The sequence below is a fragment of the Spermophilus citellus genome (genome assembly GCF_964194105.1).
Source record: "Spermophilus citellus genome assembly, chromosome: 9".
Classification (NCBI taxonomy): domain Eukaryota; kingdom Metazoa; phylum Chordata; class Mammalia; order Rodentia; family Sciuridae; genus Spermophilus; species Spermophilus citellus.
The window spans coordinates 109,004,705-109,027,304 of record NC_138191.1 but is presented as its reverse complement, the minus strand read 5'-3'; the positions used below and the strand labels follow the sequence as shown (position 1 = coordinate 109,027,304).

Below are 22,600 nucleotides of genomic sequence, written 5' to 3'. Positions count from 1 at the left end.
GGCCCAAAGAGATTAGGTGCCCTTATTAAGTAGGGTCTTTCAGCTTTTATGTGGTGGCTGAACTGTGCAAGATCAGATTCAACTCTACTCAATTCATTGCATGTTCATTTTATTCCTCTAGGTTTTTACTTTTTATCTTCTATGTTTTTTTTTTTTTTCTTTTGGTATATCCATACAGGCTTACTATTTGGATATAGAAGGAACAGAGAGAAAAATAGGCCATGGAGGAGGTTCAGAGGTTTCCACATGGAATCTGTTAGTTAAGAAAGTCTGCTGTGGCAGCAGACTTAGCATCCCTTTTGGGATCTGAAGATCTCTTGCCTCAGCCAGTTCCTTATTCAGAAAAGTGAAAATCAGCTAGGAGGCTAATGGTGCCCACCTGGCTGAGATATTTCAGAGAGTTAGGTTTCTTTTATGCTGTACAAGGAAGTGAACAAAGCTACAGACAACACCTGTATGCCAATTAGAGTTATTTAATTATTCTATTAATACACTTCAAGAACAAGTTTATTCTAAAATAACTTTGGGTCTAGTTTTTCAAATAAGTCCTTAAGCTAATCTATATTTAATAAAACAAAGATCCCAAGGTCATGTGAAGCATTTGACAAGGCTAAAATAGAAGTCACTGTTTATGTATTCCCCAAGTTATATTTTAAATGATGCTAACTTTACTTCTTCCCACTAGCAAAGTGGTATTTAGTTTGTGTATGTGTTCATGTGTATTGGGGTAGTTGTGAATTTTGGGTTTTTTTTTTTTGCAAATTTTGAAAGACTGTCTTGAAAAAAATTTAAAATTTTCTTATCACCTTCATGCATTTGAACAAAATAGTTTTTTTGAGAGAATGAGGAATCAAACAATGTAACATATATTTTAAGTCCTGAAGTGTACTGCCATTGAAAATTATATGACACAGTTAGATGACATGTAACTCATGTCTGCATTACACAAAAGTTTCAGTTTTGTTTTCACTGCATCAGCATTGGGCCCAGCTCATGGGGACTTGGGTTCAGATTCTATCTGTGGAATAGAATCTTATCTCTCTATTTCTCCCCATGGCATACCCGAACCAGACCCTACTGTTCAATAGCTTTCCAGAAGTTCTTCTTAGATTATTATAAAAGGGCTACTGAAGGAAAAAAGTGAAGATACACTCCAATATAAAGAAAGAACCAAAGAGAAAAACACCTTGTAAATGTTTAACTTTAAAGTGCATAACATAGCTTGTGACCTTGTATTACTTTGTTCAAAGGAAGAAAAAAGACTAAAATAAAATGACCATAGCAAACTATAGTGCTGATTCACATAGTTATCCTTTATTCTTGGAAGTACTATCATTTTGGTTCATCTCCATGGTTTCAATTACATAGAAAACTAAAGGAAAGATCTGCTTGACTGGAAATATCCAGATAAAATTAATTTTTTCTTTATGTACCTAAACTATATAATTTCTACCTTGAGGAAAGTTGGATCCTTTATACTTTTTTTTCATCAGTTTACGATACATGTGGTTTTTATGTGGAGATTTAAGAAATGTATACATGAGGCTGGGGATGTGGCTCAGTGGTAGAGTGTTTGCCTGGCATGCATGAAGGCCTGGGTCTGATCCTCAGCACCCCCCCCCAATATATGTGTGTGTGTGTGTGTGTGTATACACACATATATTATGTATAATATGTACATACATACACACATGTTTACAAGTAAAATTTTACTCAGGATCTAACAATCGGTAGGGAATACTGATGTTGTATATCAAGTGTTAGAAACTGATCTGAAAGGTGCAGGTAAAGCATACACAATTCAGAAGAAGGAAGACCTTGTTTTAGAAATAAGGAAGGCGGGCTGGGGATGTGGCTCAAGCGGTAGCGCGCTCGCCTGGCATGCGTGCGGCCCGGGTTCGATCCTCAGCACCACATACCAACAAAGATGTTGTGTCCGCCGAGAACTAAAAATAAACATTAAAAATTCTCTCTCTCTCTCTCTCTCTCTCTCACTTAAAAAAAAAAAATAAGGAAGGCAGTTTAACTGGGTGTTGGACTTACAGAGGTAAGAACTAGGACATTCTGGGCATGGGGAATAGCAGAAGCAAGGTCAAGATTCACAAAGTGTAGCTTGGGCTGAAGAGAGCAATAAATGAGCCACTCTGTTTAGAGCATAAGGAAATGAGTTAAGGACAGGAATGGGTAGAAAGAGAAAGAAGTCTGGAGAAGTTGGGAGGTCTTGACTGTTCACATATCAACAGTCTAACTTTGGTGACCATTGACTAAAGAGTAGTAGACTATCAGAGCTGTGCTGTTTTAAAATTTATTACATATCCTATGTAAAATGAATTTGAATAGAAGATGCTAGAAACTTACATGGAGTTGACAAGGGCCTGAAGAGAGATAGTGGCAGTATGAGGAAAGGTCAGGAGATGGACACTGTTGCAGCACTATTACTACAGAATTAGGCAGTTGACTAGAATTAAGAAACAGGAGAAAGGATTCCAGGAGATTTCAAGCCTGAGTGACTGACAGAAACAAAGAAGTTAGAAGGAGCAAGTTTGGGGAAGGAAGACAGATTTGAGTTTGGGCATGGGGCGTTTCAGTTCTGGGTAGCTTTGTGGTTGGAAATGTCAGGCAGTTTATACATTCAGGATTGGACCTTTGGAGAAATATCAAAATTAGTAATGTATATTTGGAACTTAAACTCATAGAAGTTATAGCTGAACCTGGAGGTTAGATGGGAAAGAATCAAGGGAGAGAATGGACTGAAGAAAAAAACTTCACGGCAAAGATGGAAACAAAAATGGTTAGACTCTAAAGTTAGAAATCCAGAAGCACACTCATTGGCATCTTCTAGGTCAGTGTTGTTTTGATTGTTTTCAGAGTGAGCAGCTCCCATGTGGAAGTTGTGTGTGTGTGTGTGTGTGTGTGTGTGTGTGTGTTTAATTTTAGTTGTTGATGGAACTTTTATTTATTTATTTAGATGTGGTGCCAAGGATCAAACCCAGTACCTCATACGTGCTAGGCAAATGCTCTGCCACTGAGCTACACCCCAGCCCATGGAAGTTGTGTTCTTATTCTCAAAAGTAACTTTTGTTCATTTTGTTCAAAACTAGAGAAGATAATTCTCCTTATTCAGTTAGCAAGGTAAAGGTGTTATTATTAGCCTACATCTTCCTTATAATAATTTGAGCACTGTGTGTACATGATTCATGATCTTAAATGAGTATAAGTTCAGGCTAAAATATGTCAGAAGCTAAAATTTTCTGTCTGTGTCTTGACATGTGAAAGATTAGAGAAATAACAGCCCCTAGAATCTCATGGCCTTCACTTATTCTGAAGATGCACAGATATTTCCTTGAGATCTTATTCAGTAGTTCTTTGAGATTAGATTGTGTGTGTGTGCACATATCATCATCTAATGCAAGGATTAGATTTCTGAATTGCATTGCAACTTAGCAAGACCCTGTTCGAAAATAAAATATAAAAGAGGGCCTGGAGCTGTGGCTCAGTTGTTAAGCATCTCTTAACTACATTCAATCCCTAGTAATAAAAAAATAAGAAAATAAGTATGTAGGAATTTGTCAGTCTTAGAAAATAACTTACAGCCACATGATCATGATAATACCAATGAGTAACACATACAGTTTATTACCAGGAATGGGACTAGCCTCATACAGCAGATTTACCAGTATTTTTCAGTATAAGGAACCTATATTTGGTTTCTAGGCTAAGTATGTTGTAATTACCTTTAATCTAAAGTAAAGAATGAATGAATAAATAAATAAAGACAATAAGAAACTTTTTACTAGAGAAATAGTGATAAATTTCCAGCCATCCTGCTTGATTATTTATATCTTTATCTTCATGATTATTTTCTTATTAACTGGCAATGCGGATGCAATACTCCTGAAGGTAGTTAAGCTGTGTAATAGTATATGCAATATTTATGTTAAGCATAGTACTGTACAGTTAACAATGTAATTTAGTACTCATTCTCTTATATGGTATTTAACGTATGTAATAAGGATTATCATCCTCATTTCGAGGGTAAGGAAACAGGAGGCAGAGTTGGATAACACTGCACTGTACCTTGTTCTATATATTAATGAATAGTTTATATCTGTCTGTTTAATGAGACTAATTCCTCCTCTCATCTTCCCTTTTCTCTGCATATTTTTTCCCTAAGAGGCACACATTAAAAAAAAAAAAAAAGTAATTCCTCTAGAGTTCTCAGTCTTACATTATATGTCTACTTATATATACTTATTATAACAGGAAACAATACATCGTCAAATTGATTTACTTTTAAAGCTTTTGTCAAAAGGGTGATCAGAGCCACTTTTCAGAACAAATCATTGTACAAATGGAGTTTTGTACAATGAGTATTACCAATGTTTTTGAAATTGCCTTTCATATTCCTAAATTCACTCAAGTTGAATAAATAGTTAAATTACTTTTTTCAAAATAGATACATGGCTAGAGTTAGGAGTTCTGTGGTGTCCCTTAGCTATGCATATGCACATTTTGTTGTATGTATTAGCTCCTAAATTTGTATTCTTGACTTGAAACACAGATTGATATTTTTAGGTGAGTCATATTGTTTTTAAATAATCAGTTGTTTCAGGTTTTCTAGTTGTGATTTATAATATAAACTTTGCTTTACCGACTAGAAAGGTAGTTAGAACAAAGGAATTCTGATTTCTTGGAGTGAACATTGTCAGCTCTATTCACAATGTAGCAGTAATTATAACTTTGAAAACTAAACAGAGTTTATTTTACTGGGTGATTCCTATTCTAAGTGTGCAACTTTGGAAGTACCTCTAATAAGGTTATTGGGTTAAGGATGTTCTGAACTATAGTGAAAGTTTACCAGGTCCCCCAAAGTGAACTGAGTTTAGGTGGTCTAGTTCCACTCCTTGAAGAAAACTACAGTTTAACAACCTTAAGTTTTCCAGTTTTAATTTTTCTGCCTTGAAACATGTAGGAATCTTGCATTTTGGCATTTTAGAGTCCTTTTTTCAGCACCCCCCCGCTTCTCTTTCATCTCCCCCTAACCCCAAGCAGAGGGCAGAATTCACTGTCTGAGTCAGCAGAATCTATACAGCTGAATCAATACAACTAGGCTCATATTGCCATTCTTGTAACACCCTCCAGGTTTTTAATTGAGAATTCTCTACCTCCCCACAGATTTTAGAATGATTAACTCACTGATATAATTCTCTATTTTCCAGTGCAGCCTCATATTAGATAATGATCTATATTTGTACTGCATTTTCTAAAGTAGAGCATGTTTTCTATCCATCCCCATTCATTTAGTCTTCCATTGGATTTCTGTGCAAGATTGCTGTACAACTGAACACCGGTACTTAAGAATGTCCCTGTTTGCAACTTTCAAAGAAAAGAACACAGAGTGAGGCTAAGAATTTGTGAGCTCTTAAAATAGTTCTTGAGGAGCTTGTGTTTGGTCATTTAGTAGATATGCATTAAATCCCCACTATGTGTAAGTCATGTTTGCCTTGAGGATGTGCCAGAAACAGTTATGTAAGAACTGGGGAGAAGATATGAGTATGGAAATTTTAGGCTTAAAATATATGTCAAAATCATAATATGATACAAGTCTGAAAATGCTACTTACAGAAAGAAACAAAAGTTATTTATTTATTTATTTTTAGAAATAGACTAGATTAGATTCCAGGAACAGTTTCTTGGGGAGAAAAAAAAATGAGCTTTCACTACTAAATGTTTAATTTTCTTACGATTGTACTTAAAGGCAAGCTTCTTACCAATGCAATTCCCCCCAACACCTTAAACATTGGTTATAATTCATGAAATGGTCTCAAAAATTGCTGTTTTTCAGGATATGTTTCCCCTACTCCAGAATCTTGGAGAAATGGAATCAACAGAGCTCTTAGTCAAAGCTCAAAACAGAATCTTTTGTTTGGATGGTAGGACCAGGTAGGAGGGTGGGGAGCTGCCCTGAACTCCACTTTTCCATATCTTCTACAAGACAAACATCCATATACTTCTAGTTTATGAAAGTTTGAGGTGTCAAATGAATCATGTTCTAAGAATTTAAATGTTTTTGGATTATTCTGGAGGGGAAAAACCTCCATAGCTACTGATCATTGATGTTCCTAGGGATTTAAATTTGAAGCATTCCCACTCATTTTCAGCTTTAGTTCTTTGCTTATATGGAACTTGGACATTCATTCTAAATTTAGTAGTTTAAGGGACTTTTGAAATTATTTCATATTTATAAAAAAGATGAGAGAAGATCTTTCTCTGTTTTAATAGTATTAGTATTTCCGTGTATCTGAAATGTTTTTTAAAGGAAATACAAATGATTAAATTATTTTAAATTATTAAACGATTGAAAAGAAAACAAGTAATTTCAATGACAGAGATGAAGAAGCTAGCTGGGTCATTTGCTGCAAGTCCTTGGGCTTGGTACTATACCTGGGACTGTTCAGGCCAAAAGTAGTCTTATCCACCAATTCTGAGCAGTAATGATGATATGCCATCTGACATTTCTATGTAGCTCAGTGTTTTCTGAGACCTTCTGACATGCATTGTCCTGATTGTGTGTTGTGACTGATGAATAGTGGCCCTAAAAAGTTAAGTGATTTGCTCAATATCATAAACATATAGTTGGCCAAAGAGGAAGACCCCCAGATCTGATAGTTTATTAACCTTGAACTTTACTCCCCGCCCCCCTTAAAGTGGAGTATTCAGAAGTACTGCTGATCCAGCTAAAATCATGCAAATGGAAAGGATAAAAGAGTGGCAGTGTGTGGAAAGAAAGACAAAGGAGAAATAGGGGAAGGATGCTTATATGATAGGGCATAGTGTCATTAGCACTTCTCTTCAGTGATTGCCACAGGGATGTTGGGAGCAAGTGGATAAAAATGATCTTTTGGCCTAAGGACTTTTAAGTCAGTGATTTCAGCTAAGATCACTCTACTCTCTGAACAGTTTGAATATACATCACCTTAAAACTGCAAAAAGTAAGAACGAACTAACTATACTAAATAAAGAACAGAATTTTAGAGTCTTTATATTGCTGTCTTCACTACTTACTATATTGTGGCCTTAAGCAAGTAGTAACTTAAGGCACCCATTTCTCAGCCTTATGTATAAAAATTAGAATGATCTTGATAAATTTATGACCGAATTAAGTAAAGACCAATTGAGTGTAATTTATGTGGCAAGTAGTTTGTGAATTCCGAACCTCTTTAGTTGGCATTTTCAAAACATTCTTCAGAATTACACTTCTCACTTTTCCTGGTCACCCAAATACAGCATACTGCCAGAAACCGAGCAAGAGGTTATTTGTAAACCTCAGAAGGAACCAAGGAAGCAAAATGGCTCTTTGTTCTAGGATACAAGTTAACTTAGGCTACAGGCCCTGTTTCTATCTCTAGCTCATGTTAGAGTTCCCTTTCAGTCTTAGGGCCTGAAAAACCAGTTATTCTCCATTCTTCCTGCAAGAATGTATTTACTCTCATTAGACTGGAGGGGCAAAGAGATTCAGATTTATTTCTGTGGGGCAAAGGATGTTGGCTGAGCTCACTGTTAATGGGGGGAGGAGATAGGGGAGCCATATAACAGTTGTGTGATCAAGGCACACTTTTCAACTTCTGGTGCTCAGTTTCCCCATTAGTAAATCTGAGATAAAACACCTAACAGGGTTCTAAATATTATTATATGATCCCTTTTCTTTAAGGGGCCAGATGATATTTTAGATTTTGCAGGTTGTATGGTGTCTGTTGTAACTCAGCTAATGAGGATTGCTGTATTCCAGGGAAATGTCATGTACTATGGGCCACATATGTCTTGTGGGCTGTAGTTTTTTGAATCCTGCTTTAGAATGCTTCACTAAATATTTGGTCCTTGTATACCACCCTGCATAATACTGATAAACACGTTTTATTGCTGACATATGTGCAAGAATGATTTGAATTTGAGTATTCACGAAATCATGAAGAATAAAGTGTGTGAAGTAAGATGCATGCATACTATTTTCTGTTCCATAAAAACAAATTTTAAATGTTCTGTTCATGCCTTTCTATCACTTAGTGTTGCATATACCAGTTACTGTGCCTTTATTTCCTCCTTATTATATCACACCTGTGCTATTTGGCCCCTGTTGTAGTAGATAGTGAACAGAAACATATTTTTGAAGGAAAAGAGGCTCTGTTTCTAGTTTGAAAATGTCCTTGTGAACACATCTTGAATAACAGTGTCAGCCAGTTCCAATCCTTAGTCTTTGAGGAAGCAGGGTTATCCAGTAGGTACAGTGAAAAGCAGCTTCATTCTTGGCCTCATGGAATTGGAGACTCTTAAACATTGACCTGGGCATTAACCAGAGCTGGGGAAAGTAAGACTACATTATTCATTTTTGGGATGAGAACTATATAATAGCCTGCCAGTATGACCAGCTGGTGCCCAACTATGTAAGGGTTTAGAATGTAAGTAATAAGGTTTCTGGCACTAGGCTTAGAGCTTTCTTGCTTAAATAGAAACCTTATATGAGCTTAAATAAAAAGAGTATTGCATCCTCTTTTCTTTCTAGTCACACTGCTTTCCCTTGTATCCATTCATGTGTTGCATATTCAAGTAGTAAGTGAATAAAACTTTCTTACTAGGCCATTAGAGACCCCTAAAATATATGTGTTCAGTTTACACAATTTTAGAAGTAGCAGCTTAGAAGAGTGACTGGCCCAAGACCACTGACTAGTTGGCAGGAGGCCAGTGCACAAACATAGGTCTTAATTTCCAGAGCAGTGTTTTTTTTTTTTTCCTTCTGAAATTGTCATCTTGAAGTTGATTTTGTTAAGGTTTGAAATGCTGTCTAGCCACTGTGATTGCTAATGGCATATGTCCTAAGTTCTATCTATATAAACATCAAATTGTTGGTGGAATTGTTTGTTTTGAGTGTCTCAGTCCTCAATTTTATTTTTCACGTTTTTTGGTAGTTTGGAAGAATGTCTAAAGTCACAAGCCCAAATTAGCTTAAATCCTGTCCCCCTTTCTTCCTTATCCACCTGTTTATTCATATTAACATTCTTTTCTCTTTATCTCTCATTCACTTTTTTAAAGATAACATCTCAGTAGTTTTATCTGATTCAAATGAAGAGAACTAGAGCTAATAATATCAATGGATACCTGAATAGTATTGAAACATAAAATGCTTTTGACAGTTACAGAGGAAGACTATTCAAAATTCAGCTCAGAAAAAGAGAATTAAGAAGATAAGTACTTTGAACATAAGGAAATACTTGTTGACATACAGGAATGGTAACACTTCATAGCCTAAAGGCTTATTATAGCCTTGCAAGTTGGATAGGCAAATATTAAGAGGAAAGGATGGTACTAGCACTTAGGATTGATTCCCAGTCAGTCCTGGGCTAAGATTTGTTTGCATTTAACAGTGAGAATATTATTTTTACGTAAAACTTGTTGCCCAGGATGGGTACTTTAATATAGGGAGCAACATTAGTCAAGAATTAGACTTTATTTTATAGCAGCTTCCTTTGGTCTTCTTTCCTTGAACAGTTATTGTGATGCAGACAATAGCTATTTGGTTTTAATTACTTCAGAGAGCTGTTTTGTAGATTTAGGCATATTATAAAGGACTTTGCTATAGAGAATGAAGTACATGCCAAGGAATAGAGAGATAAAGCCTAAAGGTACAGAGATTTTAGAAACCAGGTTTATTTTTGCAGTAAAGCCTAATTTCTTTGTATGTTATAAGGTTGGTAATTTTGGTACATCCTATTCTGTACCCAGTCGTATCACTAAGGGAAGATTTGATGAGCATGGTACTGTTAAGAACAAAAACCTACTTTGGGGATATTATAAAAACTGTTATATCTCTTTTTCTTTCTTGAAAAATGATGAAGAGCAACTGATATTAGAGTGATAACTAGATTGTCCACTCTTTTTTTATATTTATTTTTTAGTTGTAGTTGGACACAGTACGTTTATTTTATTTATTTTTATGTGGTGCTGAGGATCGAACCAAAGGGCCTCACGTGTGCTAGGTGAGCGCTCTACCTCTAAGCTACAACCCCAGCTAGATTACCCACTCTTAAGTAGTCTGTTTGAATCATCTTACTTCATTATTTTCTTCATTTTCCTAATCAATAGCCAGACAGAAGTAGTTAGTACTTAATCTCTTCCTCCTACTTAACCCATTGTCATTAATTTTTCTAACTTTGCCCATCTATCCTGGGTACCTTTTTGAAGAACTTCTGGCTTTCAGAAGACTTACACTTGGGGATGGCACACACCCCATTTCCAGCCTTTCTTTTTTTTTCTTTTTGGTATTGGGGATTGAACTCAGGGGCACTCAATCACTGAGCCATATCCCTAGCTCTGTTTTGTATATTATTTAGAGACAGGGTCTCACTGAGTTGCTCAGCACCACACTGTTGCTGAGGCTGGCTTTGAACTCCTGCTCCTCCTGCCTCCGCGTCCCAAGTTCCTGGGATTACACGCGTGTACCTCTGTGCCCAGCCATTTCCAGCCTTTGAAGCTGCCTTGCAAATTCTAGGACCTTCTTGCATATGTGTATATGTATGTGTATGGTTCTTTCTGTCATCCCTTTTATCTTAAATCCACTTTAGTAAGTCAGCTTCAGGCGGCTTTCTGATTATAATCCTTCTTGATTTAAAGATTCAGAGAGATGCTCATTTATTCTGAGCTTCCTATAACAGTTTCTATGACCACTTCCTTTGGTTGTTCAGGCAATCCCAGTAAGTCTCTCTTGGGGTCAAACTTTCTTTTTCTTTTTTTTTTTTTGACATAATTAATTTGACATTTATTGTTATAAAATTATTATTGTCACATAGTCATACTTTAATGTGCACATGTCAATAAGGCAGGCCAAGGATGGGGATTTTTAAGTAGTTGCAAAAAGGAGCACAATTTTATGATTGTTGCATAAACATTGCATTAAGTGTCAAAGTAACACATTGGAGGAATTCAAATGGCTTCATAAATTCGAAGGGAGGGGTCAAACTTTCTAAGCTGCCCTTTTTCTCAGAGTGGCTGTACCTGTGACTCCCTTGCCCTTCACTCGGTAGTTATCAGACTGTGCTAGGTGATGTGGGGGATCCAGAGATGAATCCTACTCAGATCCTATCCTCTGGTTTGTTCACCAGAGCCAGGCATGGTGTTACACACCTGTAATCCCAGTGACTCAGGAGGCTGAGGCAGGAGGATTGTAAGTGGAGGCCAGCCTCAACAACTTAGACCCTATCAAAATTTAAAAATGAAAAGGTCTGAGGGTGTAGCTCAGTGGTGGAGTACCCCTAGGTTAAATCCTTAGTGCAAAAAAAGAAAAAAAGGAACTTGTATACCAGGAGGGGACATAGACATAATGATCATACAAGGTTATGCATGAGGGCAGAAAGAGAGCAGCGGATCAAGGGCTTTGAAGGTTCACAAGAAGGAGGGACCACTTGCAGATGGGGATATTTAAAGAAGACTGTGTAGAAAAATGGTGATTGAGCTGAGCATTGAAGAAACTACTTTTTCATTATGGACTTTGATTCTTCCCTGTCTAGTTGTGGAAAGCAAACTTTTAAAAAACAGATAAATTAATAGGTACTGGGAGCTGAGATTACTTTCAGCAACAACCATTCAATTCAATTCTTACCTCATTATTAAACAGTTAAACAGTCTTATTCAAGGATTTATAAAGTAATTTGTGAACATGAATAATAAATTGAACATTAAAAATGAACTAAAGTTGGGAAATTCTATATTGCATTTTTCATAAGAGTGATCTAAGCTAATGTGGCATGGTCTTAAGACCGTTTTGTCTACTGTCAACTTTATATATAAATAGCTTTCCCCAGTGGTAGAGATAGTGACTTAACATGGAATGAAAATAATCCTTAAATAAATCTCTTGTAACTTTTAAATGCATGCCTTCTTTCATCACCCAGATGAACCCAACACATTTTCTATGGGCCACTGATGTTATAAATTGGCTACTTCTGTAGTAAAATCGGTTCAGTTACAATTAATGTGTTAATGGCATTTAAAATTGCTTCATATTTTTTAACTTGTTGGTGTCTTTGTCCAGCAAAATTATTTTGTGTTTTCAATTAGGCATTATTACTTGAATGTTAAATCATACCTCAGTGAGAGAATATTGAGAACACTAATTAGTTTTTCATGAAATATATTGCTTGGCTTATTTATTTATTTTTTATTGACATGAGGTCTTGCTATGTTGCTCAGGCTGGTCTTAAACTCCTGGGCTCAGGGAATTCTCCAGCTTCAGGCTTCCTAGTAGCTGGGTCTATAGGCACATGCCATTGCACCTGGCTTGGTCTAATGTTTTAAAGCTCAATGCACTGAATGGATCTGCTTTAGGAAAAGACTTTTGATAAAAGGACTCACCTTTTCCAGGAATTTACAATTAACTTATGTTCTTCCAAGAGATATTACTAATCATCTCTGCAAAGATGTTAGAAAACATGCTTTAGATCTTTTATCTTTCTTTTTTTTCCCCATGGGAGGATCTGTGTCCTAAATAGAGAGTACTTTTGTCTTTTGAGATCAGGAATTTATTAAAAAAAAAAAAAAAAAAAGGAGAAGGAATAAAGAAAGTGTGGCTGGATGGAAAAAATATAAAGACTGTAATTAAATGCAAAGCTCAGATGTAACTTACCTTGTAAATTAAACTTAATGTAAAGAAGAACATTCAGATCTGTCCAATGATGGAAAAGAATGCCTTACCAGTAAGCCAGTTTTCTGAACTAGAGAGAGAGAGAGAGAGACAGGCACTCAAATTTAAGCTGGATGACTACTTAAGGGAGAGTCCTGGGGTTGAAACAGAGATTAAAGAGGAGTTGGGCCCCATGCAGAGGGGTGGGCCTGGTTGTCTCTTGGTGTCTTTTCAGTGCTCAACTCCTCTGATGGAATAAAATATAAGAGGCATTATTATTGACTTGTATTTTTTGCTGCTATCTTCTCAAGTTAAAACTTAACATTTAATACATTTCTAGTTAAGAAATATTTGATAACCTGTTTGGCCACAACTCCACTGCAACAGTGTGTGGCTCTGAGCCAGCTAAAGATTCATTCGTGATCTACTGACTACACGGACTGACCTTGCCGCATATTCAGAGTTGGAGCAGTTCAAAATGTAAAAGCAAACCGAACAGTGATTGTATAAAAGTGCTTCTTGAATTGTGTACCTTTGTGATGTATTTGGGAAGAGATCAGAGGACAGCTGAAACTTGTTACTTCGGCTGGTTGCAGTGGCGCATGCCTGTAATCCCAGTGGTTGAGGATTGCGAGTTCAAAGCCAGCCTTAGCAAAAAGCAAGGTGCTGAGCAACTCCTGAGACCCTGTCACTAAATAAAATACAAAATAGGACTGGGGATGTAGCTCAGTGGTTGAGTACCCCTGAGTTCAGTCCCCAGTACCACACACATACAAACATACCAAAAAAAAAAAAAACCAAAAAAAAAACTTGTTACCAAACTTCTAAATCTTACAGACCTTTGCACTCCATTTAAACCTTCCCAACATTAGTGAATGTACGAAGATGTCACATTGGTAACAGTGCATCTTCCTCCTTTAACTGTATAGCAGTTTGTGTGGAAGATTGTGCTAAGATCATACCTGTCCATGGACCCATGCTGTGAAAGGTTAGATTCTTTTTTTGAGCTTTTTTTCATAATTTTCATTTCCAGAAAGATTTTTTATTTGCCCATTTAAAAAGTTTATATTTTATCACTCTCTTCATTGTAATGAATACCTTATAGAAAACTATTAATAAAAATAAATTAATATTCTCTACGTTGAATTTTTTCTTATAAATGCATCTTAAGTTGTATATAGATCATGTGTATGTGCTAATAAGTGGAAATGTCATGAGAGCTGAATTGAGGGGAATCTCACTGGATTATTTAATACTCATTGAGTATTAAATAATACCCAGCCGTGGTAACAAGTTTCAGCTGTCCTCTGATCTCTTCCCAAATACATCACAAAGGTACACAATTCAAGAAGCACTTTTATACAATCACTGATTTTATCTAGTCATTTCCAACTGTGATTCAACACTTCCCTTTAACTCCTTCCAGAAACTCCAAGAACATACTGCTTCCCAGATACTTTAGAGTTCTTGTTGATGTGTAGAGCTGTTTATAGGCCTCCAGCACCAAAAATTGGCTCCAAACCTTTTCCCATTACATCATCACCCACTAATGTCATTATACCAGAGTGAAGTCTGCTTTGAAGATTATACTTCTGTTTTCCTTCCATTTCTTTCCTCTCTCATTTTCTTTGGAAGGAAAAAGGGAGGGAGGTCAGAGACCTGAGACAAACATTTTTGTGAACTGAACATCCTTTTAGGCTAAACCTAGATTTGTCAGTCTTTAGTTTCATTCTGCTGTTGGAAACTGATCTGCCTAGCATGCATCCACATGGAGTCTGGAAAGTGACACGTTTGATCATGTGATACCTAGCTTTGGTGCCTTTTTTTTCAGTCACTCAGAATTAGTTCTAAACAACTTACATAGCTCTCTGCCAGCATCCTGTCACTGGCATGTTAAGCCTTTTCAAATAATTCTCAGGAATAGAAATTCTTAGGAGATCACCAAGTTTCTGGTTCTTTGTGCCTAATTACACTGTTGCTTGCATTTAACTGTTTGCCAGATAAGCATTTAAGCAATCTGGAAGATTTTTTTTTTTTCTTTTTAAAGACATTACAATATTATCTACAGTTAGAACTAATGTGGGGATTCATGTTTATCACAAAACACTTGACCAAATGTAGGTTCTGTCTCTCTTTATGCTAATTTTAATTCACCATTATTTCAGCTGTCTTTAAAGCTTCTGTTTGCCGGTGTGTTATGTTTGGCTTTGTGCCAAAAAGCAAGGTTCTCGTCAGGAAAGATTTAGGAAGTAGGTAGTTTCAGTTCAGACTTCATGTCACCCACTTAGTTATTGACATGGTCTTTTGCACTTTTATGTCTTTGAGACAGATTTGCCTTAGATTAGAAGTAATAATAATTACCAGTAACTTCAGAAAAATGGGCTCCAGTATCTGAAACAAAAGAATAAATTTGGTTCTTATTTTAAAAGATTTGGGGACTAACATTTTGTTCCATATTAATCTCTGGGGACCCTTAATATATCTGCTGCAAGCCATGACTTGAAGTTTGGGAAACCATGGAGAACCTGAAAAAGCTTTGAAAGTATAGTAGACTAGGGCAACAAAATCCTTTCCCCACTCCCACAAGAAGTTAAAGGTCTTGATTTATATTTTGATTTTCTATTTAGAGCTCCTTTGATTTTCTCTTGTGGTGGTGTAATCTAAACTGAAGGGAAAACTTTCCTCCTAATTTTTTCTGCTAAGATTTGAATCTGTGCCAGAAATCTCTAGTAGAGACAAAGTATATACCTTATCAGACTGAAAAATTAGTGAAAACATCTATAAAGAGAGAGAAATTACTAACATGGACAAAAAGTCTGACTTTATTAATTTCTAATGTGTCTCATGTCTGTGTGTTTTCAGTTATCGAAATGTCCACAGAAGGAGGGTTTGGTGGTACTAGTAGCAGTGATGCTCAGCAAAGCCTCCAGTCCTTCTGGCCTCGTGTTATGGAAGAAATCCGGAATTTAACAGTGGTAAGGAAAATTGAGAAACTTCTAAAGATGATTTAGAAAAACTTGAGACTAAAACATTTTCATTTCAAGCATACTTACAAAGGCATCATACATTCCTGACATAGTACATTCCTGTATGCGAAAATGAAAATATCACTTACCTTAGGTAAGGTAGCTGTAAGTGTGTCCTATATCGTCTTAGTGGTGTTTTTTAGGTGTGTGGGTGTGTAATGGATACTTTGATTTGGATGTTTGTTGTCTGACGTGAGATATATCTTTTACGAGAAAAGCAGGGATCTTACCTTCGTGAAGTTGATATAGTTCATTGCTTTCTTCTTCTTTTTTTTAAATAGTTAATTTCTTATTGCCTAATTTAGTGGCCCTGTAAATTTCTAGAACTTGGGGGGAAATAATTGACAATTTATTTAAGAAATTGTTTGTGAGGCAGACACTCTTTTGAGGTATTAGGGGCTAGGGCTGTGGCTTAGTGGTAGCACCCTTGCCTGGCATGTGTAAGGCACTGGGTTTGATTCTCAGCACCACATATAAATAGATAAATAAAGATGTATCAACAACTAAAAATATATATATATATTTAAAATTTTTTAAAAAAAATGCATTTAGATCAGGGTTTCTTAATAGCAGCATTACTGACATTTTTGGCCAGATAATTCTTGTTGTGAGGGGCTGTCTTGTGTACTATAGGATGTTTAGCAGCATCTCTGGCCTCTATTCACTAGATGATAATAGTATCTTCTCCAAGCTGTGACCACCAAAAATGTACCAGATATTGGCACATGTCCCTTTGGGCTAATATCATCCACTATTGAAAACCACTGACTTAGAAGAATCCAACCACCAGACTAATTTACTCAATAAGTATTTATTAAATACTCACTGACTTGGGCATAGTGATGACTCCTGAATCAGTAAAAGGCAATGTGCTAAGGGAGTGCAGAAGTCATAGTGCATACTTCTTGCTGGTTGAGTTAGGGAAGGCATCAAGTAAAGCCAACATGTTTGTTGCATCTTGAAATATGAATAAGCATTCATCAGATTAAAAGGATGAGACAATAGATCTTGGGCAGTGAGAAGGGGTCTGTAAAGGAATGGAGGCTTAGAGCAGAAAGCTTTTTGTTTAGAGGAGTAGCAAGAAGATTGGAGTGCTGAAGGTTCCTACATGAGTAGTGGAGGTTGGGGTAGGAGGACAGTCGGGGTGTGAGAGTGGTAGTAGAAGGTGAAACAGGTTAGAATTAGAGTATTTTCAGAGTACAGGATCATGTCCTTAATGAAGACTGTTCCATTTGGTATTATTTTAGCAAATACTGAAGGAGTTCCCTCTGTTGAATATGTCATTCCTGCCCTAGAGGTATTAGCATAAGGGCAGAGACAGTACTGAATTCCTTACTGATGTGGAGCTAATATTGCAATTCCTTAGATTTAATGGCTTTTAGTCTCTGCTAAAACAAGGTCCCCTTATTTATTTACTCAACAAATATTTTGCACTTATTGTAGCTATGCTGAATTTTGTGGGTCCAGTAGTACGCCAGTAGTACTCAGGGAACATGAGTTCTGTTGACAGACTGAAAACAGGTAACAAAAGAAATAAACCAGGGGCTGGGGTTGTGGCTCAGTGGTAAGTAGAAAGAACAAACTAGTTTCCCACTGTGATAAATACCCACTAACTATAAGGGTAAAAAACTTATTTCAGGGCTAGGGATGTAGCTCAGTGGTAGAATGCTTGCCTAGCATGTGTGAGGCACTGGGTTCTATCCTTAGTACCACATAAAAATAAATAAAGGTTCATCAACTAAAAATATATTAAAAAAAAAACTTATTTCATATTCTGAATATACCTGTGTGTGGTGTTTATTTACATAAGGGGTTTTCAGCAGTGGAATTTGGCTTGGTTTTTTTCACAGTGGCTTGTGTTCAGAGTAGATTTCCAGTGAAGAACCATTGTTTCTCTTCAGCAGTTTCAAGGTGGTAGTTATTTGTACTGTCTCAGAAAAGAGAGTGGAGGGAACAATGGCATTATAAAGTCAAAAGTGGGATGTTTTTCTCAAAAATTGGGAAGATAATCTAATGGTTAAGCTTACTGGGTTTTGGTGTGAGGGTCAGTCTGATAGAAAACTGGCAGTATGGCAGGATTGGCCCATTTAGAAGTCTGCACTAGCGTGGGCTCAGAGACATAAATTCAGGACCAGGCAGGTGGCCAGAGAGGTTTAAGCTCAACACTTTAACTTTTCTGTATCCCGTTGAGCTTTGATTGATTAGATGATAGTTGCAATAAAAAAAAAACAGGGCTGGAGTTGTGGCTCAATGGTAGAGAGCATGCATGAGGCACTGGGTTCGATCCTCAGCACCACATAAATGTAAAATAAAGATATTGTGTCCACCTAAAACTTAAGAATAAATATTTTAAAAATATAATAATAATAAAATTTACTATCTTATCTATTTTTAAATGTTTGGTTTAGTAGCGTTAAGTATATTCACATTTTTGGGAAACACATCTCCAGAACTTTTTCATTTTGCAAAACTGAAACTCTCCCAATTAAAACAACTCCCCATTCCTCAGACCCTGCTAACCACCATTCTCCTTTCTTTTCTATGAATTTGATTACTTTAGATACTTAATGTAAGTAGAGTCAAATAGTATTTGTCCTTTTGTGACTGACTTATTTCACTTAGTATAATGTTCTCAAGGTTCATCCATGTGTAAACAAGATTTCCTTCCTTTTAAGACTTGATAATATCCTGTTATACGTATATACCACATTTGTTTATCCATTCATCTGTTAATAGACACTTGAGTCATTGCCACCTCTTGGCTATTGTGAGTAGTGCTACTATTATCCTGGGCTTTTATTTTTAACCTACTGGTTTACTTTTCAAGTTTGTCAAAAATGCAGATTGTGGTATTGACCAAGTTTTAGCACCTAGACATCTAGTCTATCAGAGGTTTAAAGAGGATTGATTACTTTGAGGCATTCAGTTTTGGTTTGGCGTATGGGGCAAAGAATAAAAGGAGTGTTTTTTTAATATCTCTTCCATTGATTACTAGACTTCTACTATGCTATGACATCATCTGCTTAGAACAATGTCTGGCATATTGTACCTGCACAATAATATTTGACTGAACCAGACTCTTCCACTTCAGATTTAATGTAAAGCAACATCAGTTACAAGTTTCAGTGAAATGTGATTTAATAAAGTCAGGGTGGTTTTTCCCTTTGTAAGACTCTCTTTTTACTCTATGCTCAGGACTCTAATTTCAGCACATGGAGGCATTTGTTTCTCTGACTGTACCTCATGTTGCCTGTGCTACTTGACCAAACATTTTGGCATTTCATCTGGGCCTTTCCAGAATTCAGCAGTACTAAAAATCAGACTTCTTCAAATATGCCATAACCTCTTAGGTTGACACCTCAAAATGTTTAACAGATTAAAAAAAATCCATTATGCTTAAACCATCCAAACATAGTATAATTTAAAAGAATATGCATAAAGTGTTGTTGTCTCTCTAAGACTGGGAAACATACCTTTCCAAAACCAAGAAATTATAATTTTCTAGATGAAGTGTTTCAGAAGCAACAAGAAAGGGTCATAGCTAAAGAGATCATATTATTTCCGCCTAGTAGAAATGTGAAATGAGGCAGAAATTTACAAAATTCGCCGTTCCTTCACCTTACTGATACCACTCTGGCCCTCAGTCCTGCAGAAGCAATTTATCTTTTATCTCTGCCTGACCATTGTGTTCCCTCATTCTTAAAAGCTCTCTAATATTGTCTCATTATAGAACCTTGTTAAAATTGTTTTTGATTTAGTAGTCTTTAAGTAGAGCCCAAGATGCCACCTTTATTTTGTGTTCTCAAGTGATGTCATTGTTGGCCTAAGGATGTCACTCTGAGTAGCAAGGCTCTAAAATAGTTCTTAACTTTCACTGACTCTTAGTCAAAAAACTTGATGCCAGGAATCTACTCCCTGGAGTTCCTTATTCATTTGTCTCATGGAGAACCCAGGCATCTTTCAAAAGATTCCCAGGTGATTACAATGTTTAGTCAAAGTTAAGAATCACTGCTTTCAAGAGGATTAGAATATTGACTCTCTGAAGTGCCTGACTGCATAGACCTAGATAGAAGAAATTTGTCATCATTATTTGAAACTCTGGTTTTTTAAGTATAGCCCAAGAACCATTGACTTTTCTTGGCTCCTACCTCTGATGGAGTGAATTCAAGCATCTTGAACTTGTCAATTTCAAATTCTTTGTTGTCAGGAGCATAAGAATGTTCTGAGAGAGAATCTGCTCCTTCACCTTACTGATACCACTCCTAAAAGTGGGGGGGGGGGGGGGGAGTCAATGCATGTCAGTTGCTCTTCCATTTGAATCAGCATCCAGAGTCTGAGTTAAGAGATAGTCACATTAGTTGTAGGTTCACCAGTGACATGGGCAGCATTGAATTGAAGCCAATTTAGTGGCCCTCAGTCTAACAGTAATGGAGGGGCTCCCCTCATCACAAGCTTATTGTGAATCCTTACATGTGCCTGGAAAGCTGGGATAGGATTATAGAGAAATGTGATGTTGCTGGCAGTAATGATCCACTTTTCTCACACTGACCCTTGGGTTTTTAGGGTTTGGGGATAATGAAAAAGTAGTTTATTTAGCTGGGCACAGTGGTGCATGCCTTTAATAATCTCAGTGACTTGGGAGGCTGAGGCAGGAGAATCAAGTTTGAGGTTAATTCAGCAACTTAGCAAGGCCCTAAACAATTTAGCAAGATCTGTCTCAAAATTAAAAAATGAAAAGGACTGAGAATGTAGCTCCGTGGTGAAGCACCACTGGTTCAATCCATGGCACCAAAATCATCATCATCATCATCATCATCATCATCATCATCATCCCTTGTACCCAAATAATAATAGTAATAGTAATAATAATAACCAAAATAATAATAATAATAATAATTAAGAATAAGAATAATAAGAAATTGCTCACAAAAGAAAAGGTTCAAGCAGAGGCTTAAAGCAGAGCATTTTGTAAATTTTTTGCCTCATTTTACGTGTCTACTAGGTGGAAATGACATGATCTCTTTATCTGTGACCCTTTCTTTAGTTACTTTTGATTGAACAATAGAAATGATCATCCTTCACCTTCTTTCTGGCATTTCTGGGTAGAATCATCATCTTGTGTGATGTGTCACACAAGAAGGAAGAACAGGGATTGATTTCTATGATAAAACATTTTTTAAAAAGTATCTTCAGAGGCTGGGCACGGTGGCGCACACCTGTAATCCCAGAGGCTCCGGAGGGTTAGGCAGGAGGATTCAGAGTTCAAAGCCAGCCTCAGCAAAAGCAAGGTGCTAAGCAACTCAGTGAGACCCTATCTCTAAATAAAATACAAAAATAGGGCTGCAGAGGTGGCTCAGTGGTCGAGCATCTCTAAATTCAATCTCTGGTACCAAAAATAAATGAATGAATGAATAAATAACTCACTCACTCACTCACTCATCAAAATTGAACTCTAATCCAGCTTCCTTTTCCTATTGTTCCGCTATGCATTCATTCAGGTCATGAGTCTCAAACTTCAGTAGTCCATGTTTTTTAAAGAGTCATAGTCTCTTTACTTCTATGCTTGCTATTCTGTCTGAATAACATTCTCAGCATTCTGCAGATACAGTTCTCATATCTCCCTCCTGTGAAACATTATCCAACATTCTTCCTCCCTCCAGCTGGTTTACATTGTAGCTAGTTATTTCCTTCTTGGTACTCCTGAGGGAATTTACATCCTCTCCACTAACAGAAGATAGGATTATAATGTTTTTTGTGACTGTCTCTAATAAATGGCAAGCTTTTCCAAGTTGGCATAGGTTTGCATCATTCCATGGTAGTAGATATGATGCATTCACTATTAATTTGGTTTCATGAATGAGTAAATGAAAGAGGAGAAAAAATAAGAATATAAAGAATATGTTCTGCCGTATTACCATTTGGTGAAATCTTAATAAACTGGATCCCTAAGCTTCTCCTACTCCAGGATTAGTTTTAGTAGAGATTTCATGGAAAATGTTGATACCTAAATTGGAAAAGGAGAAAATGAAAAATTAGTATTTGACAGAGCTGAGTGGTAGCCAAGAAGCTTGTTGGGTTTGCATAGAGAAATTAGATCTTGGTGTAATTAGATATCTTGGTGTACATTTTATCCTAATAGTTGTTCTTCCTTCTGTAATCATAAAATGGATTCTGAGAAGCCTGTTGATGTTTTTCCAGAATGCCCTTTTTTGCATATATTTGAAATTTTCTTTTGGTCTTAGGAAAAAAAAGTTCACTTGTGCTTGTTAATTTCATCACAACTCAAAAGAATAGCTTCTTTTTCCATAATGTAACAATGCAGATTCCCAGGTGATCATGTTGGGTTTGATGAGTCACATTTCAGATCACTTATAGAATCAATCATTTGACACCTAATCCCAGCAGAGATTTTGCTTATTTTATTCTAGGCCTTTGGACCTTTCTCTTCAGTCCAGCTCTGAAACTCAAAATTTATTTTTATTTCTAGAATTGCATCTATCATTGGATATATATTTAAACACTAGTAGTTTTAAAAAAAAAAAAAAAAAAAAAACAACAAAAAGAACTTAAATTGTACCTAATTGAATAGTGCTGGTCAAAAAGCTCTTTTCTTAAATTTCGGCAGTGAAATTGTGTGTGTCCCCCATCTCCAGGGATGTTTATTAAGAAAAATCAGCATGGTTGCTAAAAGGCAGTTGGTAAATTTACCCTCACACTTTTTCCATAACTTTCCACCCACACCCTGAAATAAATTTTAGAGACAAAGTCTCCTTTGCTGCTATGATGAGAAAGGAGCCTCTTTCTGATTTTGTTAATGCAGAGGTCAGAAAGGGCCAGTATTGTACTAGCTGAAAAGAACCATGGATCACTGTGGTCAGGTGTTTCTGGCCTTGGCCCTTTCCCT

General features: G+C 36.5%; 1 protein-coding gene across 9 annotated transcripts in view; it reads left to right on the top strand.

Moving 5' to 3' along the window:
• The window catches only part of NFYC (nuclear transcription factor Y subunit gamma), a 63,251-nt gene that overhangs the window by 17,974 nt on the left and 22,677 nt on the right, over nucleotides 1-22,600 (top strand). For all 9 annotated transcript variants that reach the window (XM_081305974.1, XM_081305975.1, XM_081305973.1 and 6 more), the window contains exon 2: nucleotides 15,533-15,645. In XM_081305974.1, coding sequence (XP_081162100.1) covers nucleotides 15,533-15,645 — 113 coding nt within the window. The remainder of the gene's footprint in view (nucleotides 1-15,532; nucleotides 15,646-22,600) is intronic.